Genomic DNA, 27,008 nt, shown 5'->3' on the forward strand with positions numbered 1-27,008 from the left:
TCCCTCAGAAGGCAGCCCACCCCCACTGGGAGGAACCATGAACAACTTCACTGACAGAAAAAGTTCTGTGGACAGACAGTGGAAACGGCTGCACAAAATCTGAATGTGCTTAATGCCGCTCGGCACACTTAAAAATGGTTAAGATGGCAATATGTTACGGGCGTTTTACCACAAGTTAAAAAACCAGTAAGAACCCCGATGGGAGTGCTGACGATGCATCAGGCTTCACACGCTTCACACGCACCCTCTCACCTGGTGTCACTATAGCTCCCTGCAGGCTGAAGTCACGACCCTACTGATGGACTTGGACACAACCTCAGAGAGGTTCAGCCACTTGCCCAAGGCCACACAGGGCCCGGCAGCAGGATCCTCAGCAGGCACTCGGTGCTCGCGAACGGGTCGTGTAGACAGCAGGTGCTGCCTAAGTGCTGGCCCGCCGGACCCGAAAGGCTGCAACGCCTCGCTGGTCTCGGGCGCCGGGCAGCACAGGATTGGCCGCTGGGAGGGGGCGGGGCTCCCCGCGGCCGGGGGCGGGGCCGTTCCCGGCCGTAAATACGGCGCCACATGGCACTGGTTGGGGAGGCCCGGGGCGGTGCGGAGGGCGCAGGCGCACTGAGGGGGTGATCCTCGGCCTCCGTGGCCTCTCCGTGGGCCACGATTTCTCGCGAGAAGAGGGGCGGGGGGCGGGGCCGGTGGAGGGGCGGCCTCGAGACGGTCCGCCGTTCGTGAGGTGGTGGAGGCGCGAGCTGCGGTGCGAGGTCAGGGAAGGTGAGGCGAGGGGCGCGCGAGGTGAGGCGAGGGGCGCGCGAGGTGAGGCGAGGGACGCGGGGCGAGATGAGGGGCGCGCGGTGAGGTGAGGTGAGGCGAGGGGCGCGGGGCGGGGGTCCCGGCGGCGCGGCGGGTCCTGCCTCCTCAGCCGCCTGGGCGGGTCCGGCGCGGCTCCGGGCCGAGTCCCCGCGCCGTCGCTGTGTGACCTTGGCCGGGCTCGCACCGTCTCTGAGCCCCGGTCCTGTGGGGATGAGGGAGACCTGGACGGGGCGTGGGGCGCCCGGCGCGCCGCCCATCCGCGGTGGGGCTCGCGGCTGTGGTCAGCTGCCGCCGTCGGGGCTGGTCCCCGCCCGTTTCTGGCCGCCCGGCATCTGCCCTGCAGGGGGGGCGGCGGCGGGGCGGGGATCCTCCTTGCACGCTTGTCAGCTTCCCCCTTGGGCTGTTCGGGAATGTGGAGGGAGGAGCAGGCGCGCGGGGTTCCGGGGAGCCCTTGGGGGGTCTCCGAGCGCGGGGACCGCGAGTGGACGCCGAGGCGCACGGGTCCCTCCACCAGCCTCGTGCAGGGGGAGCCCCCGCCCCGGTGCCCTGGCTCGCCCGAGGCCGTGGGCACTTCTTCGTCCCGCTGACCGCGGACCTGTGACTGCGGACCCGGCGGATGCGGGCGCGTCCTGGAAGAGTACCACTCAGATGACGCTTTGCGCCAGAAGCAGCGAAAGGAAGCCATGTATTAGTCGCTAACAGTAGGACTTATATCTTCCATTTGGGCTCCTAGCCACCAAGACATGTCCCGCAAGCCGTTGGCTGGAGCCGAGGTTCCGTCTGGCGCGGAGCACAACAAGCCGTAGTGTTCCCGCGATTATTGAATTATTTATGTTATAATTCGACGCCGGAGAGACTCAGGAGACCCGGGATGAATGACAATGTGGGCTGGGGGCAGAGCGGATGCAAGCGCATCTTTAAGGGTGCTGTCCCCACACGTGTGCGTCCGAGCAGGGGGCAGCTGGGAAACAGCTCGGCTGGTCCTCACCTGCCCCCAAACCAGGGCACAGTTCAGCCCTTCTCTGTGAACACCTGGCTTTGGGAAGGTGACTCAGGGCTGGTGTCAGTGTGAAAGAGGAGCTATTAGGAAAACTTTTTTTTTTTTTTTAGTGGTTTGAGAGGCGGCAATTTTATTTATTTATTTGTCTGCCTTGGGCCTTCGTTACTGCGTGCGGGCTTACTCTAGTTGCAGCGAGCACTCTTCATTGCGGTGTGCGGGCTTCTCATTGCGGTGGCTTCTCCAGTTGTGGAGCACGGGCTCTAGGCGTGCAGGCTTCAGTAGTTGTGGCACGTGGGCTTCTGTAGTTGTGGCGCATGGGCTTCAGTAGTTGTGGTGCATGGGCTTCAGTAGTTGTGGCACGTGGGCTCAGTAGTTGTGGCTCGCGGCCTCTAGAGCACAGGCTTAGTAGTTGTGGTGCACGGGCTTAGTTGCTCCACGGCATGTGGGATCTTCCCCGACCAGGGCTCGAACCTGTGTCCCCTGCATCAGCAGGGGGATTCTTAACCACTGCACCACCAGGGAAGTCCGGGAAAACTTTAAAAAATTGAAGTATAATTGATTAGCGTTGTATAAGTTTAAGATGTGCAAAGTGTTGATTTGATACACATATATTGCAACATGATTACCTCCAAAGTGTCAGCTGACGCCAAGGCAAGTGTTACCTGAAGGTAGCGCTACTGAGAACTTAGAGAGTGCCTGCATGGACACACGTGGATGTTTATTTTTCTTGCCAGATGGTTTGTAAGACTTTGGGCTGTTATTTTCAGGCCAGCAGTACTGTTCACTGTTAGTCAGTGTGCGCCTACTTCATTACCTGAGCAAACGTTGAGCCTCTCATCATTTGTAAGATGCCACGTTGGGCTAGACGCTGGTAGTATGATTAACCTGACTATAATACCATGTGATTAGTGCTGTCATCTAGGTGTTTACAAAGTGTGAAGAAAGAGGGAGCAGCTAAACTTGTTTCTTGGTGTTGTAGAAGTTTCCCATAGTGGAGATGACATATGAATTGGACCTTGAGAGACAAGTGAAGTTTGGGGAGAACATTCCAAGTAGAGGCAGCAGGGTATGTGGAGGCGTGGAAGTGAATGGGACGTTTGGGGGGAGGGAGCAGTGAGTCCCTGTGTTCATTGTGGGTTGGGGTTTGAGGATTGAAATGGAGGCTAAGACCAGAAAGAGGTTTCTGACCAAAGGGCCTTGCATGCCGTGCCGGGGAGTTTGGACTTTTATCCTTCTGGTGAGGAGTAGTCAGGGTTTTGGGTGGGATGTGAGAGATGCGTTTTAGAAGAGTAACACTAGTGAGAACAAGATCCAGGGTATCAGGAGATGGAGACTGAGCTGGGTACGTTTGAAGAGGGTGTGGGTCAGGACAGTGGCTGAGAGTTGAGAAGGGCGTCAGCTTGAAACAAGCAGGAGAATCCACAGTGCGATGGCGCTCTGTGGGATGTGGTGAAAGGGAAAGGAAAACGGCAAAAGTAACCAAGGTTCTCACCTGGGTGCTGAGGACGGGGCTGGTACCTGAGATAAGGAATACTGGAGCAGGTTTGGAGAAGGAAGGGGCTAAAATGCATTTGATTTTTAGACTTGTAGAATTTGCAGTATTTGTGGGCCATCCTGGATGAGATGTGCTCGTGCAGAGAGAGAATGTGTCTGGGGATGGAATCCTGGGGAGTCCAGCGGGAAAGCGATAGATGGCAGAAGAAGAGCATGTTGGATGGCTGATGGTGGGAATGCAGTTTACTGTCATTACCATACAGTCACCAAGGCTAGTGGGTGATTCTCTTCTGGAAGGGTCTCCAGGCTGAGGTGCCATTCCTGGATGAGAGACTGTTACTGATAATGTACTGAAACAAATGCTGCTAGTTTATAATTTGTTTTAAACTTACATCTTTAGTTTCAATTTTGAGATTGTTTCTTTATCTTTTTCTTCAGAAAGTAGTGGTTAGTTTCACGCTTACTTAGTGAGTCTGTGGCTGCAGCCAGGGCTGATGGTTCTCCAGTCATTTGCCAACACATGTGCTTAATGATAACTGACTCAGTAACTCAATACTTCCTGTAGTTAACCAAGGTGGTGGTTTCTGTAACTGTTTAGAGAACTTTAAAAGTATTTCAGAGAGGAATAGGAAGCACCAGGTGCAGCTGAGCGGGGCAGAGGGGCTGGACTGCTGTACTAAACCCAAGAGGATGAAGCGAATGGAGCCTGCTTGGCTCCCAGAACACTGTCAGTTGGTACTTTTCCTTCCAGACAGGACAATGGAAGAGTCTTTGGGGAAAGTGAGTAGTCTGAGAAAGGACCTAAAAATAGTGACATCAGGGGGTCCACAGTAAGGAGGCCCAGTTGGATCACTCACTAATGAAGCTCATAATTAATAACCCCTTACTAGGGTCCAGAGCTTCCAAGTTCTTTTAATCCCCTACCCCTTAAATAGGAATAGATAACCAAAGACAAGTGAAGAAACCTCTGATTTGGAAGATAGAGATCATAACACACACTTGGAAGCAATAGAGAGTGTGCAGGAAGCACACTTAAAAAGCATACTGTCACTGATACACACATGGAGATAGAAAATATCGCATGCAAGAGACAAGAACAGGATGCTCGTTTTTTTAAAGAAGCATTCAGAAATCCAAAAAGATAACACATGGATATAAAAAATACAGTGGAAGAAATAAAAAACTCAGTAGATGAAAAGGTTGAGAACTCAGGAAATAGAACAGAAAAACAAAGAGATGGAAAATGAGAGAAAAAAGAAAAAGCATCCGATTAGGCGATTGACAGCTGAATAATAACAGTTTCAGCAAGAAATAAAATGGGATAAAATCATCCACAAAATGATAAGGGAAATCCTAGAACCAAAACTTTCTGCCTTTTTGAAGGGGCCCACTGAGTGACCGGCACCATGGATGAAAATGCAGGTATCCTTCACTCACCTGTCTATTCAGCTCCCAGTTTGGATATTCAGAGTGTGGGGGGCAAGTTTGTATAGGGAGGGATACCGAGTTTCTGATAGTGGCTAGTAAGAGTTTGGGAAGCAGGTTTATTTGGAAGTGCATCTGAAGCTGTTTCAGAATTTGCATAGTGAGAGTTCGCATGGAGAGAGAGACGTGCACACTCGCTCCAAGACACGTTGTTGTGAAATTTCAGAACTCTGGACAAAGAAGATCATGCTAGCTTCTCGGAAAGAATAAAGACAGGCCACCAACAGGTCATCACGGGATGAAGCAGAATGGCTCCGAACCCATCTTTAGGAACATTGGAAGCTGGGAGACAAGAGAGCATTACTTTCAAAATTCTGAAGGAAAATATTTTCCACCTTGACTTCTAAACTCAGACAAAGGAGGATATAGTAAAGATATGTGCACAGATCCTCCAAAGATTTGTCTCATGTATTTTAAAGAAGTGACTGGCAGGCATACTCTCCCAAAATGAGGTGGTGAATCTGGAAAGACAGGCTAGAGGAGACAGGGTTAGCCTCAGAGGAGAGGTGAGAAGAATCTGCTGGATGAGATGGAGAGGCTGGGATGCCAGCCAGGCCAGGTACCAGGTATGAGAGCAGGTATCTTGGGACCTGAGCCTCGAAGTTTCCTCCAAGAGATTTTTTGGGGAATGTGAAATTGATGGGGCACCTGATGCTCTGGAACATCTGGAGAGGAGATTTAGACAGTTGGCAGAGTTGGGGCTGTATTAGTGATTAAGTACATAGAAAGCAAAGCAAGCGAAAACACAAGACTGTTAACTAGTTCCAGGGAAAATAAGCCGTTGTGCAGGAAAGAAAGATAATTACGGTGTACTGCAAGGCTCAGCTGTGAATAGCCTTTGTGCAATGATAATAATTTATGTAAACATCGAATATTGCTCTAATTAAAATGCTGATGTGCCTGTCTGGAGGAGGCGTGGAGATGAGAAGGGCATGGTTGTTTGGAGGGCCCAGGGGAAGAAAGAGAGACTACCTTTCTGCCAGCTGCCTGCCACTGTTTGAGGAAGTCAGTAGATGACGCTCAAGCTGAACCATCGGTTATCGCCCAGGGCTATTGCTTAGAGGTAGGTGGTGACACCGAAAGATTCAGCTAATAAGAATGAGCGAGAAAGATGGAGGTGGGTAATGAGAAAGAAAGGGACTGGGGACTGTGTGCGTAGTAAACTCCTGGGACAATTTAATCCTTTAGCATACATGCATAATGTTGATCAAAATAAAGAAAAATCAGTAAGCTTCCAACTCTGATGAAGGAAGAGGCCAGACTCTTGCCTGTTGTGTGTGCAGCTGGGCCACTCACCAGGCTGTCTTTCTTATCGGGCAGAGTTTACTTGTTCTTATTTCCTCTCCATTATTGCCATTGTTCTCTGTATCCTGTCTCTTGCCTGTGGTCACATATTGGAGATTTGGTGCTTTCTTTAGCTTTTTCTTTTCTTTTAACTTGTTATAAAGGAATTGTAAAACATATCCAAAAGTAGAGATAATAGGGACTTCTCTGGTGGCGCAGTGGTTAAGAACCTGCCTGCCAACGCAGGGGACACGGGTTTGAGCCCTGGCCCGGGAAGATCCCACATGCCACGGAGCAACTAAGCCCGTGCGCCACAGCTGCTGAGTCTGCTCTCTAGAGCCCGAGAAGCACAGCTACCGAAGCCTGCGCGCCTAGAGCCCGTGCTCCGCAACAAGAGAAGCCACCGCAATGAGAAGCCCGCGCACCACGACAAAGAGTAGCCCCAGCTTGACGCAACTAGAGAAAACCTGCGCGCGGCAACAAAGACCCAACGCAGCCAAAAATAAATAAATAAATAATATATTTTAAAAAGTAGAGATAATAGTTTTATGAACTCTTCTTTACCTGTCACCCAGTTTCAGAAATTATGAAATCAGGGTCAGTCATGTTTATCTGTTTTTGTTAGCATAACAACTCTTTATTGAGTACCTACTGTATGCCAAGCACTATTCATAGCCTTGAGGCTACAACTATGACAAACTTTGAAGGGTCAAGTACCTCCCTTCTAAAGTTTATATTCTAGTGCAGATAGACCATAAGCAAATAAGCCAGTGAATATATAATGTTGGAGGTAATGACAAATGACATGGAGAAAAAACAGCCACGGAGGATGGGGCATGCAGGGTGGGGAGTGATCAGGGAAGCCCTCACTGATGAGGTGAGCTTCAGGTGCAGATCAGGAGGTGCCAGGTTGAGCCACAGGATTCCCTGGGTGTGTGCGGGCCAGGGGGTGGGAGCCTGGTTGGTGTAGATGATGAACAACAAGGAGGCCATTGTGGCTAGAGTGGGGCCAGTGACGGGGAGTAAAGGGGATGAGAGTGTGGGATCCCAGTCATATAGGGCTTGTCATGGGCCATTGTAAGGACTGGAAATGGGAAGCTGTTGGACTCCAAAGATTGGAGGGTTTTGAGCAGAGCCATGACATGATCTGACTTTTAGCAGAAGAACCATGGCTACTGGGTTTAAAGAGGATAGTATGGGCAGGAGAGCGGAGGCGGGAGAACAAGTTGGACGCTGTTGCAGTAACGCAGGTGAGAGCTGGTGGTGGCCTGGGGGGCAGGGTGCACACAGGAGGTAGGGAAGTAGAGGGGTTAGGGTCTGCATATATTTGAAGGTAAAGCCCTAATCAGGTTCTTAAGCTAATCATAGTGAAATTTATTATCTATTTTCCCTTGAAATAATTTCTTTGAATTGACTTAACTCTGGGAAATGAGTTATTTGGATTCCAGAGTCAAATACCATGCAACAAGTGTTTGAGTGTTGTGAGGAATATAGAAGATATAGTAGACGTGATCCCTGTCACCTAAGAACTTGAAATCTAGTTTGGGAATATGGGACTCGTGTGCCTACACTAATACCCTGCCTACTTGTGAAGTACCGACGGGGCTTAGAGACCAGGGACGAAGACACCAATGTGAGCAGATAGCCAGGTGTGCTGTGGGCCACCTCTGTGGGAAGTTACTTTATTTCAAAGGCCAAGTTTGGGCTCAGTTTTCATTCAGGTCTTCTGGGACGTACATCAACCTTTCATTCTCATCAATGTGCCCATTTATTACTTATTTTTATTTGGATACACTGTCAGATTTAGTTCTCAGGGTTAACCAAATACAAGTGAAGTAATTTTATAAGCAAATAAACCCCCAGTGCTGGTGGCACGGAAGTGAAAATATACCTTACAGTGGGGGTTTTAATCCAACACCAAAGCATCAGTTGCAGGGCTGGGCCATACAGGGTGCAGAGAGTAAATGTTGAGACCACTAACAAACTTCCCAAATTTCTGTTGACTACAGTGATGAGACCCTCAGTGAATTATTTGCCTTTGCAAAGCTGGAAAAGAAGTAGGTAGTTTCTGGTCTCTTTGCCAGTAGCATAAATGAATAAAACTTGAAACATTCTTGGACTTCTTAATGAAGGTCATGTCACTTGATTTAATGCTCAGAAGTTGGTTATTTGGACAAGGAAAAGCAAATTTTCTCAGAAATAAAGGTAATAAAAATTTGAGTGTCTAGAAAAACCAACCAATTCTGCATTAAATATTTACTGTAGAGGCTGGTAGACTGTAGTGTTTGGGAAGGTAGGCTCTCAAATCAGTTGTTCGAATGCCAGCTCTGAACAGTTGTAGCTGTGTACACTTGGGTAAGTTGCTTGGCTGTTTTTGTTTTTGTTTTTGTTTTTGTGGTACGTGGGCCTCTCACTGTTGTGGCCTCTCCCATTGCGGAGCACAGGCTCCGGACGCGCAGGCTCGGCGGCCATGGCCAGCCGCTCCGCGGTATGTGGGACCTTCCCAGACTGGGGCACGAACCCGTGTCCCCTGCATCGGCAGGCGGACTCTCAACCACTGCCACCAGGGGAGCCCCTGCCTGGCTGTTTTGCCCCAACTTTATCACAATTACTGTGAGGATTAAATAAGTTAAGATGTGCAAGGCCTATAACAGCACTTTGGAAAACATATTAGCTATTGTTATTATTATAAATTAATTGAAATCATAACATTCTTCTTTGCTGATAACTGGCTATTGGTAGAAAGCATGAGTAATAATAAAAATAATGTTATATTTATATGATACAAATATTTGAGGGCCAGATGAAACAGAACGATAACTAAGGCCAATGGTATAGTCTAAAGAACATGCTTTACTATTTTACAAAACACTTAGCTGATATGTTCTCATTTTCATCCTCTCAGTAGCTCTGGTTAGCAGAAAGACCTTGATTGTTCTTGTTTTATAGGTGAAGAATTGAAACTCACACTTAAAGGGATATCCTAGGCCACTCAGCAGAGACTGGACTTGGCCTCAGAATTCCTTTCCTTTTCTTCCCAATCTCCAGATGTCTGTGTAGGACTTCAGTGCTGGTGTTTTTATCCTGTGTTGTAGAAATCAGTGACAGCTGGTTAGTTCGTAGTGTTTGTGCTGAAGAGAAAAGTTTTAGCTTCTGGTGATTGACTTAATAAGACTGCTCACATATTCTTCCCCTTGAAATCAAATGTATCGAGGTATAATTTACATGCAATGCAATAAAATGCACACATTTTAAGTGTAAAGTTCTGTGAATGTGGACAGATATATCTACCTGTGTAACTGCCACTACAAACAATATAATAGAACATTTCCATCACCCAGATTTCCTCCTGTCCCTTTGCAGTCTATGATTTCTGTCACTATTTTTGCCTTTTATAACCTTTGTATAAATGAAATCATGTGGTATGTACTCTTTTGTGTCTGGGTACTTTTGTTTAGCGTAATATCTGCAGGATTCATCCATGTTGTTGCATGTATTGATGTGTGAGTCCGTGGTTCACTCTTTTTTATTGTTGAGTAGTTTTCCACTGAATGAGTACACCACAGCTTGTTTATTCATTCACTTGTTGATGGACCTCTGGGTTCTTTTCAGTTTGTAGCTATTTTGAGTAAAGCCACAATGAATATTCTTGTACACATCTTTTTGTGGACAGTTATTTCATTCATGGATATCGTCTTTGATGTTGTGTCTAAAAGGCATCACAATACACAAGGTCATTTAGGTTATCTCCTGTGTTACCTTCTAGGAGTTTTATAGTTTTGCATTTTACATTTAGGTCTATTATCCATCTTGAGTTAGTTTTTTTTTTTTTTTTTTTTTTTTTTTGCGGTACGTGGGCCCCTCACTGCTGCGGCCCCCCCCCCCCCCCCGCCGCAGAGCACAGGCTCTGGACGCGCAAGCCCAGCGGCCACGGCCCACGGGCCCAGCCGCTCTGTGGCACGCAGGATCCTCCCGGACCGGGGCACGAACCCACGTCCCCCACAGTGGCAGGCGGACTCCCAACCACTGCGCCACCAGGGAAGCCCTTGAGTTAGTTTTTTTGAAGGTCTGTGTCTAGATTCTTTCTTTTAATTTTTTTTTTTAACGTGATATCCAGTTGTTCCAGTACCATTTGTTGCAGAAACAGACTGTCTTTGCTCCCTTGTATTGCCTTTGCTCCTTTGTTAAAAATAAGTTGACCATATGGGGGTCTGTTTCTGAGCTATCTGTTCGGTTCCAGTGATCTGCTTCTCCATGCTTTTGCCAATACCACATCATTTTGATTACTGTAGCTTTATGGTAAATCTTGAAGTCGGGCAGCATCAATCTTCCAGCTTTGTTCTTCTCCTTCAATATTGTATTGGCTATTCTGGGTCTTTGGCTCCTACATATAAACTTTAGAAACAGTTTGTTGATATCCACAAAATAACTTGCTATGATTTTGGTTGGGATTAATCTATAAGTTGGGAAGAATGGATATCTTGACAATATTGAGTCTTCCTATCCTTTAGCACTTTGAACATGGAATATCTCTTCATTTCCTTAGTTCTTCTGATGATTTCATTCATCAGAATTTTGTAGTTTTCCTCATATAGATCTTGTACATATTTTGTTAGATTTATACTAAGTGTTTTTCTTTTGGGGGCTGCTCATAAATGGAATTCTGTTTTTAATTTCAAATTCCACTTGTTCATTGCTGATATGTAGGAAAGTGGTTGACTTTTGTTTATTAACCTTGTGTCCTGCAAACTTGCTATAATCACTTGAGCCCGTAAAATTTTATAATTGGAAAAGTATTGATAATCTAAGATTTATACATCATATTTTGATGGTCAGTTGGGTCTTTAAATAGAGTCCCTAAGCTTTATTACAGAACATCTACTGTTATGGATCTTACAGAAACTTCCAGGAGGTTAAAAATCCGCTTGATATTTTTTAATACAATCTTTTTGACTTTTTGAAAGTCTCAGCATAAAAAAAAACTAGTCTGTATGCAAAAAAAGTTGACATTAATTTTTTTCATAATAGCCAAAAAAGGGAGCTAACTCCAAAGTTCATCAGTTGGTAAATGGATAAACAGATAGTGGTATATCCATATAGTGGGGTACTGCCCAGCAATGACACAAGCAACAACTTGGACAGATCTCAAAAGCATCTTCCTAAGTGAAGGAAGCCAAATACAAGAGGCGACTTCCTGTATAATTCCATTTATGTGACATTCTAGAAAGGGCAGAACTATAGAACTATATACTGCCTGGAGCTGGGTGTTGGGGGAGGATAAGGGAACTTTGGGGGATGATGAAGATGTTCTATATCTTAATTATAGTGTACATTTGCCCAAACTCATCAGACTGTACAGTTAAAAAGAGTGCGTTTTATTGTGTATAAATCATACCTCAATAAACCTGACTTAAAAAGGAAAAAAAGCGAGGTGCTAAAGTGATTTAATCAGGAAAGAACCGTCTTTTAAACAAATGGTGCTGGAATAACAGGATATCTCTATGGGAAAAAAATGAATCTCAACCTCTCCCTCTGGAATACTTGTATTGGATAGTGGCTGAAATTCTCTGCATTTAACATTCCTTTCCACCATGGCAGATACACTAATTTCCATTTATTACTACCCACTGTTTAATTCTCACTGGTTTGATCACTTGTATCTATAATATGTAGTAAATACACACACACACACACACCACACACACACACACACACACACACAAACACAAACACCCCAGTCCATATGACAAAATAAATATTGATATATTAGTGAGGGTTCTCCAAGGAAACAGAGCCAATTAGGTATGTGTGTATGTGTAAAGGGATTTATCATGAGGAATTGGCTCACAGGGTTATGGAAGCTGAGTAGTTCAGGCCCCGGAGAGCTGACGGTGTGCTCCAGTCTGAGTCTGAAGGCCTGAGGACCAGGAAGACTGCTGGTGAGAGTTCTAGTACTCGTCCAGGTCTGAAGGCATGAGACCCGTGTCCCGGCTCAAGGACAGTCAGGTGGAGAGAGGGAATTCTCTCTTCCTCTGCCTTTTTGTTCTATTTAGGCTTTCAACAAATTGGATGAGGCTATCCCACACTGGGGAGGGCCATCTGCTTTACTCAGCCTACCGATTCAAACATTAATCTCCTCCAGAAACACCATCACAGACATACCCAGAATGTGTGACCAAACTACCTGGGCAGCCATAGCTCAGTCAAGTTGACACGTAAAACTACCCAGCATATACCACCTGACCTTTTTCTACTGTTGTTGTCAGTTCTGCTATCAAATTTTGGGACGTGCCCTTATACGGGTCTTAGTATGGGTCTGGCCTTGTGGCCCTCTATTCTAGATATGTCAGGATGACACACATCTGAGTGTGAGGGAGGTCAGCCCTCAGCTGCACACCACCCCATCTTCCCGGATTCTTGCCTACTATTGGTGTGAAGGCTCCTTGAGACCAGCAGCCTTATGTGGGCGGCCAGCACTGGGTGCTTGCTTCCTGGGGCTGCCAAGCTGCCCTTGGCATCATACCCTGCCATGTGTCAGAAGAAATGTTTAACTCCACCTTGAGCTAAGAAACAGCTCTGCCTAGCCACAGTGTTTTGGTTTAAACCCAACCTAATTCTTTCATCAGTGGTGTTTACAAGGGCCTTTGACAAAACCCTTGTAGAAAACCAGCCCCCCAAAGATGAAACTTCTGGATAGACTTTGCTGTCAGTTCTATTGCTGCGGGCAGAAGCCTGAGACTGATACGCAGCGCCAGTCGTAGATCACTTCCTCTGTGAAGGTTCTTCTTGCTCTGCTTCTTCAAAACTTGGGGGGCTTTTTGTTGACTGCGTTTTGAAATAGTGGGAGATTTATGTTCGGAAACAATGCCCTTATTTTTGAATGAAAAATTACTTTATGAGGTCATCGTTATTCCCTGACACGTTTCTGAAGCAGTCTTCGGTTCTCAGCTGGCTTTCCCCACTGTGCTGCTCTCACCCCCAGAAGACAAGGAAGTGTTACCCAGACTGTCCAGCTTGAGCTGCCCAGGCACCTGGACCAGAAATCCCTAGATGTCTTACTCCCTTTTAAAAAGTAAAACTTGTTGCTGGCGATGCTATGTGGTAGTCTTGTCTCTACTCTCCACTCTTCCGAGAAGCTGGGAACTTGTGCTCCATGAATATTTTAAAGGAGCCACAGCCCTTTCTTCTCAAAGGACTCTACTCTCACAGGCCGTTTCATACACTCAGACAGTCTTGTTTCCATGCTGTTTCTGTGGCATGTTTGAGGTTAGAAATGACAACACAAAGGACTGCCCTGTTCCTTGATGTTAAAAATGAACCATGGCCTCAGCTTCATCGGTAAACGCTGCCTCAGCTTGGTGTGTAGGCGCTCATCCCCTTGATTTAGAAAGGCCTGGAAGGGGCTGTGACGTGGCAGGACTCCAGGGCAAGACAAGGCTCTTGGGACCAGTCTCCCCACTGAATAGCCAGACAGGTTTTTGGCTGTCCCAGGGGAAGACCTGTCTTGCTTCTGTGCAACAGCCCCCCAATTATAAATTTTTAAAACTTTGCTTAATAAGCAAATTGCAGGTGAAGTTGGCTTGTGGAGCTTTTGCACAAGGTTGTAAGGGTAGCTTGTGGCTTCGGCAGCTGGCTCCAAATTTAGCCTCTGTACAGCTCTCGACCATATTTAGCTTTGTTTATTTTTTACACACTGTCCTACATTTGCCTTATTCATTCGACAATACCTCTTGGAAATTCCTCCAAGTCCACTGTTACAGCTCTAATTCATTTTTTTCCCTCCAGTTTGTTTTTATTGTGGTAAAATACACGTAACATAAAATTTACCACCTTAAAAAAAAAAAAAATTTACCACCTTAACCTTTTTTTTTTGGCGGTACGCGGACCTCTCACTGTCGTAGCCTCTCCCGTTGCGGAGCACAGGCTCCGGACGCGCAGGCTCAGCGGCCATGGCTCACGGGACCAGCCGCTCCGCGGCACGTGGGATCTTCCTGGACCGGGGCACGAACCCATGTCCCCTGCATCGGCAGGCGGACTCTCAACCACTGCGCCACCAGGGAAGCCCAACCTTAACCATTTTTAAGGGTACAGTTCAGTGACATCGAGCACATTCATACTGTTGTGCAACCATCACCATCATCCATTTCCAGAACTCCTTTCATCTTCCCAAACTGAGCTCTGTCCCCGTTAAACACTAACTCCCCATCCCCCTCCACAGCCCCTGGCCCCCACCTTCTACTTTCTGTCTCTATGAATTTGACTCCTCCAGGGACCTCATATAAGTGGAATCACACAGTATTTGTCCTTTTCTGTGACTGAGTTATTTCACTGAGCATCATGTCTTCAAGGTTCATCTATGTTGTAGCAGGCGTCAGAATTTCCTTCCCTTTTAAGGCTGAACAATAATCTGTTGTATGGATGGACCACATTTTGTTTATCCATTCACCCATTGATGGACATGGGTTGCTTCCACCTTTTGGCTACTGTGAGTAATGCCGCTGTGAACATGGGTGTATAAATATCTCTTCAAGACCCTGCTTTCAATTCTTGTGGGTATAGACCCAGAAGTGGAATTGCTGGATCACATGTTAACTTTATACGGCAATTCTATTTCTGATTTTTTGAGGAACCTCTATACTATTTATGCAGTGACTGCAGCATTTTACATTCCCATTAACAGTATACAAGGGTTTCACCACCTTCTCATCCTCACCAGTACTTGTTGTTTTCTGGTTTGCGTTTTTTTTGCTTTTGTTTTCAGTAGCCATCTTGGTGGGTGTGAGGTGGTGTCTCCTGTGGCCTTGATTTGCATTTTTCTAATGATTAGTGACATTGAGCATCTTTTCATGTGCTGATTGGCCTCAGTTTCTCAGCTGTAAGAGGATTATGCTGCACCCCCACCCCAGATGGCGTGCAGAGGGCCTGCAGTAACATACGTGTGTAAAACGCGCATCTTAGTGCCTGACACACAGGAAGAGGTCGATAAATGGCTGCTGCTTTCAAGATGTTATCAATATATAGTAATTCTCCAAAAAATATTTGACCATGTCTTTTCCTTGCAATTAAATTGAATTCTTACTAAATTATTAGTAAAGAGAGTCAGAGTTTTTACAGAATGTTGTAGGCACTGGCATTTATTAATGTGCATATACTACTGCTTGGCTGAAAAGTAAGTCAAGGTATTTAGGCTGTCAGGCCAGGTAGTTCTGGTACTTAGCATTATAAGTATGTGGCCGATAGCACGATCCTTGATCTGTGGCTATGCCTGTGTCCACAAGATGTAACTGTGATGCTGCGTCACCTCTACTCTGTTTATTAGTCTTGATCTTAAAATTGAAAACTGATCTCTTAAATCACTCAACATTTTAAGTTACTTTTTCCCTTTGCTGCTTTCTCAGCCTTTGGCAAACTTTTTTTTTTAATATGGTTTCACCTTCATCTTTATAAACTGTTCGCCCTTGCACATCCTTGAGAAGGGATGGTCTTGAAAACTTTAATGACATGGGTGCTTATGATCTAGTTTTAAAAATAGGCTGTAACATTTTGTGATCCTAACCGTTACCATTAAAAGCGTATTAAAACCTGTTGCAGCATTGCTTGTTCTTATTCCACTCACACCCGCGACCCACTCGAAGGAAATGAGCGAAAGTACCAGCAGCAGTTGTGCAAGACACAGCAGGGTATTTCACCTGTAATCCTGTTTCATAATGTCCATAGTGTGCTTATTACCTTTATAATGTGTAATAATTATATAATAAATATATAACATATAATAAATATCTAGCTGTGTGACTCTAGCACATGGCCGACAGCCCTGAGGGGGTGAGAGGAGGTGTGATCGCCACCCCTCAGGGTAGGGGTCACCAGATTTTTCTGCTCTTCCTTTTTCTGTGGGAGCACGTGACGAGCTCTTAGGGCTCAGGAAACACTACATGAAGGTGACGATGACCAGAGAATGTACTCTTCTCTGTCAGATGGTCGTTGCAGCTCCTTTTGTGTAAAAGCCCACCCCACCCTTTGTCTGCTGAACTGTTTGCCATAAGTATGTATTAATTTTTCCATTAAAAAAAGTGAATTAAGAGTAAACAACAACAAACAAGAGTAAACAACAGCTGCAGAGGTGGATAGAGATTGCACCCAAATTGCTGCCTAATGAACTTTTAGGTTCATTTTATGAAAATGCAGTAGATACTAGGTACATAGTCGAATGCATACGAGGAATATAGACTCAGAAGTGTACACTGGGAGATGTCCCAGAGGGTGCACAGTGCGGACCCTCCCCTAGAACACCCCAAGACGTGCTCCATCTGTCTGTGCCCCGATGCCTGCAGTGATAGAAGTCCTAGTACGGCTTCGAAAACAGCCCGTTCTTAAGTGGTTTTGGCCCACTTATAATTATTAGTGTTCTTTCCTTAGGCTCGACTCAGTTTCTGAGTTGTATCTTCTGAAGCTGCTCTCTCTCCCACGTGACAGCCCTCCAGATAGCTGAAGCCCCGACACGAATGTCACTTCCAGCCTGCACAGCCCCTCCTCGTACAGGTGCTGTGGACCAGGAGGCTGAGAGCCGGCAGCAGCCTGCACCGCTCACAGCACACAGCACGCTGTCGGCCTCACACGGGGGCCCGTCTCAAGTGTTTGTGTGGATGACATGTGCACAGAAGAAGGGGTTTGGGCGGGAGAAGGGGTGAGTTCAGCATTGCACTGAGCTTTAACTTTCTTGTTACCGTGTTTTGTTTCGCTGCGCCTCTCCTTTCATTCTCACACCCACTCTTCACGAGGGTCTGCGTTCCCGCCCGGGGGCTGGTCTGGGTCCGGCCTCCCCCTTTCAGTGCGGTGGTAAGGGGCCTCCAGTCACCTCTCCAGTCACACTCACCCTCTGGGCCTTCCTAAGCCTCATGGGTCACATCACCTGGAGAAGCTGAAGCTCCCCATCAGGCAGCCCCCAAAGTCCACCTCACAGAGGGTGGAGGAGGGAGGGAAAAGCAGGGCCACTGGGTCTGAGACGGCAGCAGGCACCATCCTCTCAGGACCGCAGGCTGCGAGAGAACCCTAGCCTTTAACTTGGTTTCTGTTGCCTTCCAGCTTCCTCGGAGGGCAGCGTCTGGTCTCTACAGGAAGCTGAAGTGAAAGGATCCGGGGAAGAGGCCCCCGCATCCATGGACACAATGACCAAAAGCCGGTTCTTCCGCCTGTGGCTGGTCTTGGGGTCCGTCTTCATGATCCTCCTGATCATCGTGTACTGGGACAACATGGGCACCGCCCACTTGTACCTGCACACTTCCCTCTCCAGGCCTCACATCCTGCAGCCCTTCCCCAGCCCCAAGCCAGGGGACGGCAAGTATTTCACCGCCAGCATTGAGGAGATTTTGGAGAAGCTCCTCAGTGCTCATGCGAAGCAGAACATCCTTCTGGGTAGAAAGGTGGAGCAGCCCTCCCTGCTGGCCTCCAGCAAGCCTGTGCTCAGCAACATGGAAGAGAGTGTGAGGGGCTACGACTGGTCCAGCCACGACGCCCAGCAGAGCCCGGACCCGGACGGGCGGCAGGCCGAACGGAGGAGCGTGCTGAGGGGGTTCTGCGCCAATGCCAGCTTTGCGTTTCCCGCCAAGGAGCGCTCTTTCGATGACATTCCCAACTATGAGCTGAACCACCTCATCGTGGACGACCGCCACGGGGTCATCTACTGCTACGTGCCCAAGGTGGCCTGCACCAACTGGAAGCGCGTGATGATCGTCCTGAGCCAGAGCCTCTCGGACCAGGGCACGCCCTACCGTGACCCCCTGGACATCCCCCGGGAGTACGTCCACAACTCCAGCACCCACCTGACTTTCAACAAGTTTTGGCGCCGCTATGGGAAGTTCTCCCGCCACCTCATGAAAGTTAAGCTGAAAAAGTACACTAAGTTCCTGTTCGTGCGGGACCCCTTCGTCCGCCTCATCTCGGCCTTCCGCAGCAAGTTCGAGCTGGAGAACGAAGAGTTCTACCAGAAGTTCGCCGTCCCCATGCTGAAGAGGTACTCCAACCACACCAGCCTGCCCAAGTCGGTCAGCGAGGCCTTCAGTGCAGGCCTCAGGGTGTCCTTCGCCAACTTCATCCAGTACCTGCTGGACCCTCACACCGAAAAGCTGGCGCCCTTCAACGAGCACTGGAGGCAGGTGCACCGCCTCTGCCACCCCTGCCAGATAGACTACGACTTTGTGGGGAAACTGGAGACCCTGGACCAGGATGCCACCCAGCTGCTCCGGCTTCTCAAGGTGGACAGGCTGCTCCAGTTCCCCCCGAGTTACCGGAACAGAACTGCCAGCAGCTGGGAGGAAGGCTGGTTTGCCAAAATTCCCCTGGCCTGGAGGCGGCAGCTTTACAAACTCTACGAAGCAGATTTCGTCCTCTTTGGCTACCCGAAGCCTGAAAATCTACTTAGAGACTGAAGGCGTTAGGGGAAAATCCTGAACACCAAAAAAAAAAAAAAAAAGTGCTTGTGTTGTTACTTTAAACCTGAACGAAGGGCCTGTGGTACCGCGACCATCTCCCGGAGGATGGAGCAATGCGTTGCCGCATATATTTTTATATGGCTTTGTTTCTCTCCTGGTGTGACACATCGCAGAATTCCACAGTGCTCCTGTTGGCGAGTCAGCTGGAAACACCTGGAATTGACCACACCCACACTCTCGTTTGTAAAATACCCTGCGATTTTGCAGTCTAGACTTGCTGTTTACTCCCTCCCTGTATTCATTGAGTACTGTGTTAATATTGTTTTTTAAGATTAATATATTTCAGATATTTAATATGAAAAGTGGAGAAGGAAATGGTGGAGTAAAAGGTTACATCTGCTCCTTCTGCCTGCGCTTGTGGTTATTTCGTTGGAGCGACAGATGCTCATTCAGGGGCTCCAAGCGGCATAATGGCTGTCGCTTAGGCCTCAGAATCTCAATTTCAGGAAGGGAGGGTTCATGGTCGTCTTCAGCAAAAAGGAGGAACTTGAATTTGAGATCAGGCGTTACTGTGTGTTTGTGCAAGGGTGGCAGACAAATCCTTCAAAAGTGAAAGCTCTGTTATTAGGTGATACATGTGAAAAGGGAAGGCTATTAATAAGGGTTTCATACTTGAGATCATATCGAAGGTAAATCGTACATCCAGGTCACAGTCACAGAGGCTGGATTTTAACTCCAGCTGCCTCCTTTAATTTGTCAGTCACGGACGTAAGGATTTGCAGTAGCAGGGACTGAGTTTATCCCTAAAATGCGTCCCCAGCATCAGCAGGGCGAGGCGCAGGTGGGAGTCTCATTGCCAAGCTGGCTGGTTCGATTCAGCTTCAGGGACGTTCCCTCGAGGACATGACTGACACAGGGATCTTCATGTTCGATGGCCCTGCCTTGGTGAAGGTGTCTGCTAGTCCAGGAAGGCTCTTTTTGAACATCTCGTTCAAATTCCTTTGCAGGTTTTGCTCTGAACCCGTAATTGGTGAGAAGCGTGCGGTCATTTTGTGGCGTTTGGGCGTCACATTCGACCGTGTCTTCTTGATCTGTAGCATTTGGTCCTAGACGCCCAGTTCCTGAAGAGCTGGCAGAACACGTGGAAGGCCTCCCCCCGGGTGTCCTTGGCGGGTGGTGGCCCTGCTTTTCCCAGCTGCGAGGTGGTGCTGTGTGTGGCTGGAGCCCGGGCCTCCGGTGCTCACCTTGCAGCTTGGAGCTCCACAGTATTAGAAACCACCACCTCCTTTGGAAGCTTCCCTTGTCTCCGTAAGACAGTCGGCAGCCGGTGCACAGACTTGAGGAGTCCAGTTTCAGAGTGCTTGTCTGAAGAGGCACCTGCCTCTGTGGGGAGTGTTTCACTGAAGTGCGTTCGTTTCGAGAATATTCAGACACATGTCAAAACTCATTGGGTTGTGAGCTTTTTAAGGGCAGGGCCACATCTCCTTCTTTCTATATTCCTGGTTCTTTGCATAGTTACCCAGCAGGTCGGTTTCTCTGGGTGTCGGAGGCATGTTTGCAGGGATGTTGAGGCCCAGGGACTGTTGGAGTGGGTGCCAGCTGCATCCACACAGCCACCCAGATTCCTGTGCCAGGGCCCCAGCTGCTGTCTGCGCCGGGGGGACGACTCAGGATGTGATGGCAGAGAAGGTCCTCCTGGTCTGGGGGTGTGTGCGGGGGGGTGAGACAGGCTCCAGGAGGAGAGGGGAAGCCCGCACCTCGCCTCTTTCTGGGGCGTGAGCCTGAGAACTCATTCCTTCTGTTCTGTGCCATTTCCCTGACCCACACAGTAGTATCTTGTAGAGGAATTGGGCTCCATGTTTTTTTCGGCTAAGATACTATAAAAACTTTTAAATGGATGCTGTACAATTAGACAATTTAACCAAAGAGTTCCATAAACTTAAAATTCTTTATTCTGCCTCCGTCTTCCGGCCCTCATCAACACATTTACCCACAGTCCTAATAATACCGTGGTTTTGTGGTACAAAATCCTCTCTCGTGTCATCTCTGAACCTCCAGGGCGCTGTGCCTGTTTGCAGTCAGGGAGAGGGCGCAGGAGACTCGCCCAACACGCAAGGCTGTGGGCGTGCGAGCCTGCCCTGGACTTGGGCCTCCTGCCCCTGGTGCTGTGCGTTTTCCACCTCACGCAGGTGTTCAGCACACTTGTTGGGGGCGGGGCGGGGCGGGTCTGTGAGAGGGGTACTGTCGGTCCTCTTTCCTCTAAAAGTGTCTGGTACGCGTTTTCACGCACCGATACGGCATATCCACCTATGGCTTCTAGTGAATATTTAGGCAGTGTTCTGCCGTATTGCTTTTACCGTCTATTTTTAAGGAATTTCTACTATTTGGAGAATTTTAGGCTTGTTTCTCAGCAAGGGCTGGGATCTCACTTCTCTCCCCGGTGCAGTTAGTGTCACCTGCATCCATACTTTGGCGAAGGAGGGACTTTAACCCGACTCTGCCGCTAATGGGCAGTGAGAGGGGCTGCCCTGGCCTCCCCAGTGCAGGGGCTGCCCTTGGGCTGGTGAGCAGGGAGCACAGGGCTGGAAGGGGCAGGGCAGGCATTCCCATCCTTGGGATGGGGCAGGAGCCTAAGGGAAGGAGGCCGGGCGTTTTGGGGACAGAGCAAAGCAGCAGCTGTGGGAAGCATGCCTGTCTGGCCCGCCTGCCCTGGGAAGCTCCCTTCTGAAGCACGTGGAGCCCACCTGAGGCTTCCAGGACTGCGCTTCCCTGGGTTTTATTAGAGGCGAATCTCTGCACTAAGACGTGGACACTGCTAACCCCTATCGCAGCTTGAGTCTCCTTCCCATTCATCCCGTGCCTAGAGCAGGGCCTGCACTCTGTGGGCACACGGTAACTGTTTACTGAGTGAGTGAGGAGATGAATGATGCTGCGTGAGCCTCGTTCCGGGCCGCGAGCCAGGACGGCTGCCATCCTTCTCCCCACGTGTTTAATAATAAGGTGGCCAGGGCTGGTGGCGGTTCGGTGACGGACCCTGAGTGGGCTTAGAGCTCACTCCCTGTGACTTCTAGCACTTTCTGAGCGCCGTGTTGTCTGTGGGGCTCATGAGGACAGCTGGCACTATTTCTGGGGAACTAAGTGTTCACCTCTGGTTCAGAGAATAATAACGTGTCTGTATTCCCTTCCTGTATTCTCTCTTCCCTTTGGAGGGTGCTGTCGCTTGCCTTTTCCTCTCAGAGAGAACGAGGATTGCTGTATTCCACGCTTGGCTCCCATGGCCCTCTGCTGAGGGAGGCCTGTGTCCGTCAGGAGTCGGCCAGGCTGCCCCGTCCCTTCCCTGCCCCTCACCCCCTACCCTCTTGTCACCTCGAGAGCCTTCGTGGGCTGGAGACCAGAGTGGAGGAGAGAAGCAGGCTGGTCCGCCCCTGGCGCTGGCTGGGAGCTCGTGGATGTCTCCCTCGTGTGGTTCCAAGCCCCCGCAGGTGAAGCGTGCAGCCTGTGAGCATGCTGTGTCGTTCCCCAACAGGCACGTGTGCCCAGACATCTGCCGCCTTGGCTGCGCCTTTGTGGGGGGGACCTAGCTCTGGACCAGCTGTGCCGGCCCTGTCTATTAAACATGGCACCAGATGGGGTCCCAGCAGCAGGATTTCAGGGGATGCGCCGACATCCCCACAGCCGCCGCCTTAAGTTTCTCGGGAAGAAGTTCGGTTTCTGGTGGGATTTGCTCCTCAGCCTGTGCTGTCCCCACGTGGACGGCAGAGCGTCTCAGAGGGGTGGCGTGATGCTCTTGACAGAAGGTCCAGGATGGTCTGTTCTCCTCAACGGCCCCATCCTGCAAAGTAACAGGCTCCCAGATATCATGCAGACCCGAGGGGGTCAACTCACCCGAGCACATTATCTGGGGGTAATTATTGCCTATTTATTGATCAACTACACTTCCTTTTCTGCCCACCCCACACTCCAAAACCTAAAAATATGAACAGGTAATACTTGGATAACACAGACATAATTCATCTAAAAATGTGAAGTGCTTCTCCCAAAGGGAAGTTTGGAAGGACTCTTTCTGGTCAACGTCTGTTGTTTTTTGCCGACACAGGTTCCTCCTCCTGGTCAAAGAGCCCATCACTGTCTCCCTCACTCTTAGCCCAGGAGACTTGAGCAAGGCCATCCCCACCCATGCCTTAGCGCTGGCTAGGCTGCCAATGCATTCTGAACCCATCAGTCCCAGTGCCCTCTGCTGGAAACCTCTGGGTGGGGGCTTTACCAGACTGGAGGGACAGAAGCCACTCCTAGAAGAGCTGCACCGAGACTCAGACCGCACGGTGAGGGCACAGGGCTGGGAGGAGTGCGGACGGCCTGGGGGACGTGCCCTGAAGCTGGTCCACCTGCGCTTTGCAGGTGTTGGGGGGGGGGGAGTCGTTTCCACTCGCTTAAGCTCATTTGAGCCGGATTTCTGGCATTTAACGTACAGGATCCTGACTCGCTATTTAATCTCTACCCTGGATCCGACAAACGAGGGTTAAAGAGGGCCCGTTAGTGAAGAGAAACCATTGACCTTCTGAGCACCTACTGGCTGTTGTTCATGTAGGTGTGAACAGTTTATCAGCATCACGAAACTTTCTAGACGCTCCCTTACTCTACCAAGACCCAGTGGCTGGCAAAGGGCCCCCCTGGGATGCCAGTTCAAACAGCAGAGAGATGAAGGGACCGCGGGATATTTTTTCTTTGGGGAATTATTTCATCATGCATCATCTGGACGGAAGCTAATGAGGAAGACACCTGCTTTGAACTCATCTCTGCCTTTGCCCTTGGGTGCTTCAGATGCAAACCAAATGTCGTCCGTCAGGCCTGCCCGAAACGATTCAACTTGGCTGTCCTGGGCACCATCTGGAGGTGGTGTGCTCACGGTGACGGCACCATCACGCTGGCGGGCAGGGGTCTGTTGGGTGACTTTGTCGGTGATGAATGAACACGCCCTGTCGTACTGCGTCTGCACCTGACAGATTTTGAGTGTGCGAGCTTGCAGTCCTGGTTGGAGGCTGGCAGGACCGTGAGCATGTGTGCCGGGTCTGAAATGTATAGCTCAGATCTTTGGGGAGTGCTTGACCCAACTCAGAGCCCAGGCATCCAGAACTTTCCTGCTACTTCGGGGACTGAGCACACTTCGGCTGGGTGCAGGTTTGAGCGGGATGGTGCTGACCTTTGAGGGGAAGAAAGCTTCCTCGGAGGGGGAAGGGGACGTGCTGGCCCTGATGGTCAGCGGGGGTGCCTGGAGCAAAGGGAGCTGCAAACTGGTCTGCGAGCGGACTTCTTATAGTCCTTTTCTTGTGTGTGGTGATATATCGACACACAAATGGAAGGTTTTTGTATAATCAAAATGCAAAAGAAGGCCACTGCCGCTCAGGTAGATCTGATAGAATACACCATTTGACAGCGGCCTGGAGACTGTGCTGCAGTTCTGTGTCTCTTTGTGGCTTTGTGTTGGGCCGGGGGAGCTAACAATACATTTTGCGCTTTCATGGCTACTATCGTGTGAAACTACCACCTCTGAAGCGGTAGTGAGTCTAAACTGCTCTGAATCCTTGCATGAAAGGTGAGGCTCCACCTCTTTCCCTCTCTAAGCACCATCCAAAGCATGAGGTTGGTTAGCAGAGACGTGGCTGCCCTTCCTGGATTCTGGGGCAATATTCTGCTTGTGTCTCAAGAGCTTCCAAGTGCGAGGGCCTGTGCTCAGTGAGTGCCCTGGGCTGGGTCAGCAGAGGCCGCTGGCCGTGCTCGTCTCAAGAATTCCCACAGGCCCAGAGGGAAGACCAGAGCCGGAGGGGAAGAGCGTGTGATGGCCGGGTCAGCATCCAGACCTTCCCAGATGCGAGAGGCAGGATAGCTGCCGCGGGTAGCATGCTCACCCGCGGCCGAGCTCAAGTCCCAGCCCTGCAGGACCCAAAGCCATGTCCAGGGGGCAAGCGAGGGGGCTGGCAGGGACCTTCAGTGTTAGGGCTTCTGCCCTGGGCCAGAGTACATCTTTTAAGCAAGTTTGGAGTAGGAACCTTTAAAATGCTTTTTTCACCCAGTAAAATAATAATGGTGGTAATAAAGCTGTTTATTTTATCATTAGATGGCCGGCCATCCTATTTAGGAAAATGGGTTTCTCAAAAGAAAAGAGAAAGTTGACCTTGTGAATACATTTTCTTGGATGAATTGGGGTGTTGATGTGATGGTTTCAACTGGTGTTAAAATCTTTTAAAAATTGTGGTAAAATACACATAACATAGTATTTACCTTTTTTTTTTTTTTTTTTTTTTTTTTTGCGGTACGCGGGCCTCTCCCTGTTGTGGCCTCGCCCGTTGCGGAGCACAGGCTCCGGACGCGCAGGCCCAGCGGCCATGGCTCACGGGCCCAGCCGCTCCGCGGCATGTGGGATCTTCCCGGACCGGGGCACGAACCCGTGTCCCCTGCATCGGCAGGCGGACTCTCAACCACTGCGTCACCAGGGAAGCCTCCAGTATTTACCTTTTTAAAACCACTTTAAGTGTCCGGTTCAGGGGCATTAAGTTCGTTCCTATTGTTGTGCAGCCGTCACCACCATCATCTCCAGAGCACATTTCATCTTCCCAAACTGAGACTCTGTCCCCATTAAACGCTACCCCCTCCCCCTCCACAGCCCCGGGCACCCACCCTTCTACTTTCTGTCTCTATGAATCTGGCTTCTCCAGGGACCCCATATGAGCAGAATCCTACAGTGTCTGTCCTTCTGTGTCTGGTTTATTTCACTGAGCAGCGTGTCCTCCAGGTTCATCCACGGCAGAATTCCCTTCCTTCACAAGGCTGAATCATAGTTCATCGTATGGCTGGACCGCACTTTGTCCATCATTTGTCCATGGAAACTTGAGTTGCTTCTACCTTTTGGCTACTATGAGTAATGCAGCCATGAATGTAGTTGTGCAAATAGCTGTTTGAGTCCTGCTTTTAACTCTTTGGAGTATAGATCCAGAAATGGTAAATCTGTATTTAATTTCTTATAGAACTGCATTTCAATTCTTTTTATTGCCAGAAATGCTTACAGATGATAATACATGAGCGTAGCACATAGTAGGTACTCCACAGTTGGGTTGGCTTCCTTAAGTCCACGTAAAATTACAGTAATTAAGGCAGAGCCGCTGCCGCCGGCCTTGCGTTAGCTCCGATGGGGCGGCCCCGCCGTTCACTGCCTGGCGGGAGGGCAGGTGTGGTGCTGTGAGCGGAACACCGGTCTCATGGCCCAAACCAGGGTGGCTTCTGGTCGTTCGTGCAGAGGTCTCGTCTCTTACCCATCGAACTGCAGGCTGTATGTCTCCTCTGAAGATGGCATCTTTGCTGCCTCATGGGGGAGAGGCCACTCCTGACACACAAATGGCTTGGGAGACCCGACCTGGGTGATGCTGCCACCAGGCTGGGAGTGCCTGGCACACCGGTGGTCTCCTGGCAGAACCGGGAAGTCTCTCCACCCTGAGAGAAAACAGGCGCTGTAGGAACACTGACGGTCAACTCCAGCCCAATGAAAAACATAAGGAAAGTGGGGTAATTTAAAACCCAGGATGGCGACTACCCTCGGACCGCAGACCTCTCCCCTCGCTAACCAGGGCTCCCACGCGGCCCCCGTACTTCTGTGTGTCCTTCACTGCTCCTCACTCTACATCTGCCTCGGTACCACGAGCTGGGGGAGTGGTGGCAGCAAAGAGCGGAAAATGCAGTCCCCCCAGACCCAGGACACAGTGGTGTTTACTGGGCCTGTCGGAGAAATGAAAACGGTGAAGATGAGAAATCAAGTGACAGTTTCAAGTGTGGGGAGATAGGATTTCTACTACTCATCTCTGCACAGTCCCCGCCTTGCCCACCTGGGACCCATGGTCACTGAGTTCTGGTACTTTGTGCCCCTTCCTCTGGCACCGAGGCTGAACAGCCCACTGGGACGCCAGAAAGGACGAGCCACGGGCTCGTCGAGGCAGATTCTGATGCCTGCTTCTGGGATGGGTTTTTCCGCCCCAGTCACTAGAGGAAAACAGTATTGGGCAGAAGATTGCTGGGTGGAGAGTTTGAGAGAGAAGTGGGTAAAGCAGAAGGGCCAAGACTCCTCCCAGGAGCCGACACAGCCCCTGTTTACACCTTGATGTGTGTCCTTAAGGAACAAGCAAGCACTGCTGTGAACTCAGTTCAAACGTCTGAGCTCCTTCCCAGGAAAGGTCTAGCGGAAACTCTGGCTTTGACAAAACCGCTTTTACTTCAAAGCAGTTTACAGAAACTGGGGGCTTAAAAACAAGCCAGATGAAACCGTTCTTGCCATTTTCAATTGGTTTTCTTCCAGAGTATCTTGCTTCCAGGAGGTTTCCAGAATATTTTGGTTTCAAAACTTTGGGGCACAAATTCGAAAAGTGGATTTAAAGTGTCGGGTTTCAAAGTAGGTCGGCTTTGAAAGTGGTCTGGGTTTCTAAAAGGTTTGGTTGAAAAATGTTTTGGTTCTAAAATCTTCCAAA

General features: G+C 49.3%; 1 protein-coding gene across 5 annotated transcripts; it reads left to right on the plus strand.

The window, feature by feature from the left end:
- The first annotated feature begins 677 nt into the window (after positions 1 to 677).
- Positions 678 to 18,900, plus strand: CHST12 (carbohydrate sulfotransferase 12). 5 transcript variants are annotated; one of them, XM_033839833.2, is made up of 3 exons: positions 714 to 768; positions 16,487 to 16,754; positions 17,153 to 18,900. In XM_033839833.2, exon 3 carries the CDS (start codon positions 17,227 to 17,229, stop codon positions 18,493 to 18,495), a length of 1,269 nt encoding a protein of 422 aa, XP_033695724.1. In that variant the 5' UTR covers positions 714 to 768; positions 16,487 to 16,754; positions 17,153 to 17,226; the 3' UTR covers positions 18,496 to 18,900. The 5 variants fall into 5 exon arrangements, with proteins under 5 accessions (XP_033695723.1, XP_033695726.1, XP_033695725.1 ...); XM_033839832.2 differs by lacking the exon at positions 16,487 to 16,754 and having other exon boundaries at positions 678 to 768; XM_033839835.2 differs by lacking the exon at positions 16,487 to 16,754 and having other exon boundaries at positions 699 to 758.
- Positions 18,901 to 27,008: the final 8,108 nt, after the last annotated feature.

Source organism: Tursiops truncatus, chromosome 15 (assembly GCF_011762595.2).
Source record: "Tursiops truncatus isolate mTurTru1 chromosome 15, mTurTru1.mat.Y, whole genome shotgun sequence".
NCBI classification, from domain to species: Eukaryota; Metazoa; Chordata; class Mammalia; order Artiodactyla; family Delphinidae; genus Tursiops; species Tursiops truncatus.